The 10191-nt window shown below is 46.5% G+C and overlaps 1 protein-coding gene across 1 annotated transcript; it reads right to left on the bottom strand.

Annotated features, from left to right (window-relative positions):
• Window positions 1–1757: 1757 nt before the first annotated feature.
• Window positions 1758–5210, bottom strand: LOC146888746 (uncharacterized). The gene has a single exon (XM_085666122.1). The coding sequence runs from the start codon at window positions 5208–5210 to the stop codon at window positions 1758–1760; it is 3453 nt and encodes a 1150-aa protein (XP_085522248.1).
• Window positions 5211–10191: the final 4981 nt, after the last annotated feature.

Below are 10191 nucleotides of genomic sequence, written 5' to 3'. Positions count from 1 at the left end.
AGGAGGCGGCGCAGGATGAGGAGGGGACTTTACTGACGACTCCACTGCATGTTGGTGATGATCGCGCTTCCAACGAGGAAGAGGTGGGTGAGGAGGTCGAGGCCGAGGCTGTTGATGGGGGTAATGGTGCGGGGGAGGAGTAGTGCTGTTGTTCTGTTTTTTTTTTTTTGGGGCGAGGACGCCGACATCTTTTTGATTTTGTAATGTTAGAGAGCTTTAGTTTGTGTTTGGGTCCTTTTTGCATTGTTAATCGTAAATGGACGCTATGTATTGGTTTGTAATGGGAACTTGTTTGGAAATTAATGTTAAAAGTTTTTATTCATCTGTTGTTTTGCGCTGCATGTTGCTATACTTCTTGCGTAGTTGATATCTGTTATGTATTTACGCGGTTAGGGACGTGATTCGCTTAATATATGATGCGCTTGGGTAGGTGTGTTTGGTTTTTACTATCGACCAGCAGTAGTTGGGGTAGCGGTTGGGGATGTTAGTGGTTGATATCGATCAACGACACTGAGGGTAGTGGCTGGGAATGTTAGTTTTAATATCGACCAGCGGCACTTAGAGTAGTGGCTGGGAGTGTTAGCTTTAGTATCGACCAGCGGCACTTAGAGTAGTGGCTGGGAGTGTTAGCTTTGCTGTCGACCAGCGACACTTAGAGTAGTGGCTGGGAGTGTTAGCTTTGGTATCGACCAGCGGCACTTAGAGTAGTGGCTGGGAGTGTTAGCTTTGGTATCGACCAGCGGCACTTAGAGTAGTGGCTGGGAGTTGCAATTAGGACAATGCTGAGTAATGGATTTCTTGATATATTGGTGGGGATGCCTCGTTAAAACCTTCCTGGCCAAAACCCTCCTTAGGGAAAAATGCCAGGGGAGGAAAAAGTACATCCAATTACAAGTATTGTTCAGCTAAAATACAACTTTAAGTGGTTCTCCAGAAAGCTTCTCCAGACGATATGCTCCTTTGCCGACGTCCTGTAGTACACGGAATGGGCCTTCCCAGTTTGGCGAGAACTTGCCTTCATGTTTCCTTGCTTTGCTGGTCATCCTCCATACTAAGTCGCCCTTGTGGAGAGAGCGTGGTTTGAGCTTGGAGTTGTATCTTCTAGCGGCTCTTAATTTGGTCGCAAGGTCATGGATGCGTGCCTTTTCTCGTGCTTCGTATAGAAGGTCGAGATGGGTGTTCATACAATCGTCATTGGTCTGGTCGCTATGGTGTTGTTGGCGCAGGGATGGTTGTCCGATTTCCACGGGAATCATGGCGTCGGTGCCGTAGACAAGGGTGTATGGTGCCTCGTGGGTAGAGGATTGGGGCGTGCATCTATATGCCCAAAGTACTTCGAGGAGTTCGTCTGGCCATTTGCCTTTTGCCCCGTCAAGCCGTCTCTTGAGTTGGCCGAGGATGACTTTGTTCGCGGCTTCTGCTTGGCCGTTTGTTTGGGGGTGCTCGACGGAACTGGTGACGTGTGTGATTTTCAAGTTGCGGTAGAATTCGGTGAGGCCTTTGTCTATGAATTGGCGGCCGTTGTCAGTTATGATGGTGTGAGGGATACCATAGCGGCAGATGATGTTCTTCCAGACGAAACGCTGTACCTGATTGGCAGTTATGGTGGCAAGGGGTTCTGCCTCGATCCATTTGGAGAAGTAATCAACGGCGACAAGTAGGAATTTGACCTGCCCTTTCCCTGGTGCAAAAGGCCCGATTATGTCCATTCCCCATTTGGAGAATGGCCATGGTGAGGATACGTGGTGAAGTTCTTCCTAGGGTACGTGCGTCACGGGGCCGTGCTTTTGACATTGAGCGCATTTTCTAACATAAGTGGTGCAATCTCCCTCCATTGTCGGCCAATAATAACCGGCGCGCAATATTCTGGCGGCCATGGTCTTGGGACCAGAGTGATAGCCGCAAACGCCTTGATGTATTTCTTGCATGACGTAGTCGGCTTGATCACGGGTAATGCATTTGAGCAACGGTCTGCTGAAGCCGCGTCTAAATAGTTCGCCGTCGACTAAAATATAGCGCGCTGCTTTTCGGGTCCATCCCTTGTCTGCGTTTGCCGGGGTGGTTCCGTCTTCGAGGTATGTGACAAAAGGTTCCATCCAGGTGCCGGAGGTGGTAATGTTGAGGCACTGATTGGTTTGCTCGATGGATGGAATGCTGAGGGTGTGTTGCAAAAGCGACTTGTATCGCCCCTTCTTCTTGGTGCTGGCAAGCTTGGAGAGAATGTCGGCTCTGGTGTTGTTACTTCTGGGGACATGTTCGATCTTGAATGCCTCGAAGTGTTTGATTAGGGCGGTTATCGCGTGGTAGTATTGTGAGAGTAGGGCGTCTTTGACTTGATACTCGCCATTGAGGTGTCCTACTGTGAGCTTGGAGTCTGTTTTGCAAAGTAGCTTCTTTGCACCAACGTCGCGCGCTAGGTTGAGGCCGGCTATTATGGCTTCATATTCTGCTTGATTGTTGGACGTTTTGAAATTGAAGTGGAGGGATTGCTCGACAAGGACATCGCCGGGACCTTCTAGAACTATTCCCGCCCCGGCACCTTGGGGGTTTGAGGAGCCATCTACATGCATTGTCCACCAAGTGTCTTGGGTGGCTGGGTGGTTCTGGAGGTCGTTGGTGAAGTCTGCCAAGCATTGCGCTTTGATGGGGCCGTGTGGCTCGTAGAGGATGTTGAATTCGGACAATTCGATGGCCCACGAAGATAGCCGCCCTGCCAAATCTGGTTTTTGGAGGATCTTGTGCACAGGGTGATCTGTTTTGACGATGACGGTGTGGGACTGAAAGTATGGGCGCATTCGTCGTGCTGCAGTTATCAATGCGAGGGCTATTTTTTCAATCATCTGGTAGCGTGTTTCCGGTTCTTGGAGGATTCGGCTGGTGAAATATATGGGTTGTTGGGTGTTGTCTTTCTCTTGGACGAGGGCGGCGCTGAGTGCGCCCGCAGATGCTGCTATGTATATGATGAGGGGAAGGCTGAGGTCTGGTTTAGTGAGAATCGGGGGGGTGGTTAGCATCTGTTTCAAGGTGTTGAAGTTTTGCTCGCAGGTTTCGTCCCAAACGAATCTGGCTGATTTCTTTAGGAGCTTGATCATTGGTTTGGTTTTGTTAGCCAACTTAGGGAGGAAACGTGAGATAGCGGTTAACCTGCCCACTAGGCGTTGCACTTCTTTGACGTTCGTGGGACTTCTCATGTCGATTATTGCTTGGCATTTTTCAGGGTTGGCCTCGATTCCGCGTTGCGTGAGCATGAAACCGAGGAACTTGCCGCTATCGACCCCAAAGGTACATTTCTCGGGGTTGAGTCTGATGTTGTATGCTCGTAAAGCCTTGAAGACTTCTGCCAAATCTGCTGAGTGCTGCCTGGGGTTGGGGGACTTTACGATGATATCATCTACGTAAACTTCCACTGTTCGGCCGAGGAGTGGGTGAAAAACTCTATCCATGAGGCGCTGGTACGTTGCGCCCGCGTTCTTGAGGCCAAAGGGCATGACCTTATAGAAAAGGTTGGCTGCCTCGGTGATGAAAGCGGTTTTGAGCTTGTTCTCATCGGCCATTGGTATCTGATTGTAGCCGGAATAGGCATCCAGGAAGCTTAGTACCGCGTGCCCCGCAGCTCCGTCAACTAGTCTGTCGATGCTAGGAAGCGGGTATGCATCTCTGGGGCATGCTTTGTTTAAGTCTGTGTAGTCGACGCACATGCGCCACTTGCCGTTGGGTTTCTTCACCAGTACTACGTTTGCTAGCCATGTTGTGTACTGGGCTTCACCGACGAATCCGGCCTGCTTGAGTTTATCCGCTTCCTCGATTGTAGCTTGTCTTCTGCTTTCTCTGAGTTTCCTCTTCTTCTGTGAAACGGGTTTGGCGTTGGGGAAGACGGACAGCCTGTGGGAGGCTACCCTGGGATGTACACCAGGGAGATCTGCGGCGGACCATGCGAAGAGATCGGCGCTCTGTGTGAGGACGTTTTCGATGTGGTGCTCTTCGCCTTTGGGAAGGGTGGTGCCAATCTGGAGGAATCGATTTGGCTGCGGGAGGGGAAAGTGTCTTATGTCCCCAACGGGCTCGACCCTGGCTTCAGAGTTTACCCTTGGGTCGAGGTCGTCGCCTGCCAAGGTTGCCTTGCTCTGGGATTGCTCGATATTGTGGGTTGTCAAGGGTGGGTGGGGGAGTTTTAGGCTTGCTATATAGCATTCCCTGGCGGCGCGCTGATCACCGTGTACCGTGATTATATCACCCTGCGAGGATGGGAATTTCATGGCGAGGTGCGGGGTGGATACAATGGCTCCCAAGGCGTTGATGGACGGTCTTCCCAACAGTATGTTGTAAGATGTGTGCGCTTCCACAACTAGGTAGCGAATGGGTATGGTTTTCGTTTGCCTTCCCTCTCCAAACGTAGTATGGAGGTCGATATACCCTTTGGTTGGGACCCTTTCTCCTGAGAAACCGTATATTGGTTCATTATGGGGAGTGAGGTCGGCTAAGGGTATCTGCAGTTTGTTGAAAGTTTTCCAATATAAGATATCCATAGAGCTTCCTTGGTCGATGAGCACTTTCTTGACCACGAAGTTTTCTACTTCTATAGTTATGACCATGGGGTCGTCTTGGTTGGGGTCGGTGCCTTGAAAGTCTGAGTCTGAGAAGGTGATGGCTGGCATCCTTCTTATCGTTCTGCCAGACACAGCGTGTACTGATTGGACTGCTCTAAGGTGCCTTTTCCTGGACGAGGATGACCTCCCTCCTCCGGCGAACCCACCAGATATGGTGTTGATTGTTCCGCGTAAGGGTGGTCTCTCGTCAGTTCGCCTGGGTTGTTGCTGTGCTGGCGCGCGCTGCTCTGTGTGTTGGGTTCTTGCGGGTTCTCTTCTCGGCTCTCTATGCTCAGTTCGCTGGTTTGTTCGTCGCTCGACTCGCCTATTGTCATTCCTCTCGTATCGAGGTCTGTGAGAGCTTTCCCCGGCTTCTCTTATGTAATGTTTGAGATGTCCGGCTCGTACGAGTTCTTCTATCTTGTCTCGCAGGGTATCACATTCATCAGTCGTGTGGCCGTTGTTGCGATGGTAGTGGCAGTACTTGCTTAGGTCCGCATTAGGTGGATTTTGGTACTTTCTGGGCGGGGGAATGAGTTCGGCTTGCAGCACTTCATCGAGTATGCGGGACCTGGGTGCGTTCAAGGGAGCGTAGTTAGAGAACTTAGCGGGTCTTCGCTCCATCGGGCGGTTCTGTTCACGTTGGGGGGGCTCTTTATTAGGTTTCCTGATGTTGGTGTGTGCTAAAGGGGTTTAAGTGTTACTTTGGTATCGCCTCATGTCCTCTACTCTGATGAACATGGCTGCTCTCTTCCTGAGCTCCTGCATGCTTATGGGGGGGCGCATTGCTAACTCATCAGCGAAGGGTCCGGGACGGAGGGAGGTCATCATGTACATTAGTATGAGATTGGGGGTGAGGTCCTTGATTTTCATGGCTATGGCGCCGAATCTGTCGATGAAAACTCGGAGAGGTTCCCCCTCCTCTTGTCTGAGATTGAGGAGGGCAATTGTGGTGAGGTCGTGGCGACGACTTGTGTCGAACTTGGTGGTGAAGGTGGTGGTAAGTGTGGTGAAGGAGTCAATGGTGTAGGGAGGAAGGCTCATGAACCATTCTAAAGCTGATCCTCGGAGGGCTACTGAAAAAGATTTACACAGGACGGCATCGTCCGTTGAATATAACCCTACTTGGTTGGTGTAAATAGATACAAACTCGTCTGGGTCCGTTGTGCCATCGTAAGTCACGGTGGGCGCTTTAAATTTATGGGGTAGGGGAGTTTCTGTGATCCCATCTATGAAGGGGTGGCGGCGGTTCCTCTTCGACGCGAAGGAGCTGTAGTTACCTCCTGTCGTTGGCCCGGTGGGTTTGTATTCGCTTTCGTCTTCAGTTGGATGGATGTCAACTCTTGAGTGGGGAGGGGCAGTGACCCTTGAGTTTGGGGGGACATCCGCCCTTGACCGAGGTTGGTAGGGGTCCCCGGCCGCATGGTCTGCTTCCATCTTCTGTCTAAGGCGAGAATTTTCCTCCCTCAATGCCTCCATTTCATCTGCCTTTCTTTTCTTATATTCCGCGAATTCTTGTTGCATCCTGGCTTGGGCTTCCAGAATGCGGGAAATCTCCGATGCTGGTCCGGGGTCCCCAGCTTCAGCAGTTGGGACCACGGGGGGGACGTTTGTTGTCCTGCTTCTTGTGGAAACCATCTTGTCTTCTTGGATTGTTGTCCTCGATCTGTGAAGTACTCTTGGGCCCCACGGTGGGCGCCAAATGTTCTTACGAGGCCAAAGGTTGTAGTTCACAAATCACTTGGGGGGCTTCGGGTGGCTGATCTCGGTCCTTCTTCTGGCGCTTCAGGGTGATTCTGGGGCGGAGCAGGTGACCTGCAAAAGACACTCCGATGCCAAAGTCAGCCCTGGTGATGTCAGAGTATCTGAATAATTTAATGCGTAATCAATGCATAGAACAGTGTGCTATTTATACTATTTTACCTGTGGGTCCTACCTGGGATGGGCTTTCTGGCCCAATCAACCCTTCTTTAGCTATTCTTGGATCCAGTGCTTCTTGGGGAAATTACCAGAGGATCCTTTGGGGGTTTCCGGTATTCGGTATTCGGCTATGAGGATCTATGGGGTTGACTGGCTGCGTTGCGAATCTGGGCTACTTGGTGGAGAGGTATCTGGAACGTGGGGTATGGAGGTTGCCGAGGACCGTGCTCTGGGGAAGGTGTTTGGCCAATGCCTGCAGGCTGGCATGACTTTGGTTGGATAACTGGCCACAAGGCTTGGAGTAAGCGGTCATTAAGTTTGCTGGGGTAAGCGGCCATCAGGCTTGCTGGGGGCCGTGTACTTGGGCTGGGACAGGGCTTGGAGTAAGCGGCACCAGGTTTGGAGTAAGCGGTCATTAAGTTTGCTGGGGTAAGCGGCCATCAGGCTTGCTGGGGGCCGTGTACTTGGGCTGGGACAGGGCTTGGAGTAAGCGGCACCAGGTTTGGAGTAAGCGGTCATTAAGTTTGTTGGGGGCCGTGTACTTGGGCTGGGACAATTTCTTTCTTCTTATATTTTCTCCTTCACCCTATGTTGATCCTTACTGGCTTGTCTTGGTGTCACAAATTTCAACTTCATTTCATGTCCCTCATGCCTCAAATAAAGGGAACGTTAATCAAGATTGAGCATTTTAAAATGAAGCCATGCCCATCTAAAAAGAAGATAACAAGAGTTCGTGAGAGCAATATCACATAATACTTCTTTCACACATTGTCCTGTACTGAATTTGATCCTTGCTTGATTCAGATGAAAGCTTGTTGGTAACTGAACTTTCTCCACCAATCTTTGGCTTACAACATTGTTGTCGCTTTCGTAAACGAATGCAACTAAACATGGATGGCCTTCGATTAAACACCTTGCTTTTCTACTACCTTTTCCATCATTTTTTTTCTTTACTTCCTTTTCTTTTTCTTCAATTTCCCTTCCTTCTGCAGCTTATATTTCTTCTTTTTCTATTCTTTCTTTTTCTAATTTCTCCTTCAACGTGTGTTGATCCTTTTTGGCTTGTCTTGGTGTCATAAATTTCAATTTCATTTCATGTCCCTCATGCGTCAAATAAAGGGAACGTTAATCAAGATTCAGCGTTTTAAAATGAAGTCATGCCCATCTAAAATGAAGATGATAAGAGTTTGTGGGAGCAATATCACATAATACTTCTTTCACACATTGTCCTGTACTGAATTTGATCCTTCCTTGATTCAGGTGAAAGCTTGTTGGTAACTGAACTTTCTCCACCAATCTTTGGCTTACAACATTGTTCTCGCTTTCGTAAAAGAATGCAACTAAACATGGGTGGCCTTCGATTAAACACCTTGTTTCTCTACTTTCTTTTCCATCATCTTTATCTTTTCTTCCATTTATTTTTCTTCAATTTCCCTTCCTTCTGCAGTTTATATTTCTTTCTTTTTCTATTTTCTCCTTCAGCCTATGTTGATATTTACTGGCTTGTCTTGGTGTCATAAATTTCAACTTCATTTCATGTCCCCCATGCCTCAAATAAAGGGAACGTTAATCATGATTGAGCGTTTTAAAATGAAGTCGTGCCCATCTAAAAAGAAGATGACAAGAGTTCGTGGGAGCAATATCACATAATACTTCTTTCAGACATTGTCCTGTACTGAATTTGATCCTTACTTGATTCAGATGAAAGCTTGTTGGTAACTGAACTTTCTCCACCAATCTTTGGCTTACAACATTGTTGTCGCTTTCGTAAACGAATGCAACTAAATATGGGTGGCCTTCGATTAAACACCTTGCTTTTCTACTACCTTTTCCATCATCTTTTTCTTTACTTTCTTTTCTTTTTCTTCAATTTCCCTTCCTTCTGCAGCTTATATTTCTTCTTTTTCTATTCCTTCTTTTTCTATTTTCTCCTTCAACATGTGTTGATCCTTTTTGGCTTGTCTTGGTGTCATAAATTTCAATTTCATTTCGTGTCCCTCATGCGTCAAATAAAGGGAACGTTAATCAAGATTCAGCGTTTTAAAATGAAGTCATGCCCATCTAAAATGAAGATGACAAGAGTTTGTGGGAGCAATATCACATAATACTTCTTTCACACATTGTCCTGTACTGAATTTGATCCTTGCTTGATTCAGGTGAAAGCTTGTTGGTAACTAAACTTTCTCCACCAAACTTTGGCTTACAACATTGTTCTCGCTTTCGTAAAAGAATGCGACTAAACATGGCTGGCCTTCGATTAAACACCTTGTTTCTCTACTTTGTTTTCCATCATCTTTATCTTTTCTTCCTTTTATTTTTCTTCAATTTCCCTTCCTTCTGCAGTTTATATTTCTTCTTTTTCTATTCTTTCTTTTTCTATTTTCTCCTTCAGCCTATGTTGATCCTTCTTGGCTTGTCTTGGTGTCATAAACTTCAACTTCATTTCATGTGCCTCATGCCTCAAATAAAGGGAACGTTAATTAAGATTGAGCGTTTTAAAATAAAGCCATGCCCATCTAAAAAGAAGATGACAAAAGTTCGTGGGAGCAATATCACATAATACTTCTTTCACACATTGTCCTGTACTAAATTTGATCCTTCCTTGATTCGGATGAAAGCTTGTTGGTAACTGAACCTTCTCCACGAATCTTTGGCTTACAACATTGTTGTCGCTTTCGTAAATGAATGCAACTAAACATGTGTGGCCTTCGATTAAACACCTTGTTTCTCTACTTTCTTTTCCATCATCTTTATCTTTTCTTCCTTTTCTTTTTCTTCAATTTCCCTTCCTTCTGCAGTTTATATTTCTTTCTTTTTCTATTTTCTCCTTCAGCCTATGTTGATCCTTACTGGCTTGTCTTGGTGTCCTAAATTTCAACTTCATTTCATGTCCCTCGTGCCTCAAATAAAGGGAACATTAGTCAAGATTAAGCGTTTTAAATTGAAGCCATGCCCAACTAAAAAGAAGATGATAAGAGTTCGTGGGAGCAATATCACATAATACTTCTTTTACACATTGTCCTGTACTGAATTTGATCCTTGCTTGATTCAGATGAAAGCTTGTTGGTAACTGAACTTTCTCCACCAATCTTTGGCTTACAACATTGTTGTCGCTTTCGCAAACGAATGCAACTAAACATGGGTGGCCTTCGATTAAACACCTTGCTTTTCTACTACCTTTTCCATCAACTTTTTCTTTACTTCCTTTTCTTTTTCTTGAATTTCCCTTCCTTCTGTAGTTTATATTTCTTCTTTTTCTATTCTTTCTTTTTCTATTTTCTCCTTCAGCCTATGTTGATCTTTACTAGCTTGTCTTGGTGTCATAAATTTCAACTTCATTTCATGTCCCCCATGCCTCAAATAAAGGGAACGTTAATCAAGATTGAGCATTTTAAAATGAAGCCATGCCCATCTAAAAAGAAGATGACAAAAGTTCGTGGGAGCAATATCACATAATACTTCTTTCACACATTGTCCTGTACTGAATTTGATCCCTGCTTGATTCGGATGTAAGCTTGTTGGTAACTGAACCTTCTCCACCAATCTTTGGCTTACAACATTGTTTTCGCTTTCGTAAATGAATGCAACTAAACATGTGTGGCCTTTGATTAAACACCTTGTTTCTCTACTTTCTTTTCCATCATCTTTATCTTTTCTTCCTTTTCTTTTTCTTCAATTTCCCTTC

Source organism: Vigna unguiculata, chromosome 1 (assembly GCF_037176805.1).
Source record: "Vigna unguiculata cultivar grain cowpea cultivar isolate G323 ecotype 2 chromosome 1, ASM3717680v1, whole genome shotgun sequence".
Lineage (NCBI taxonomy): Eukaryota > Viridiplantae > Streptophyta > Magnoliopsida > Fabales > Fabaceae > Vigna > Vigna unguiculata.
This window is presented reverse-complemented; position numbering and strand designations above follow the sequence as displayed.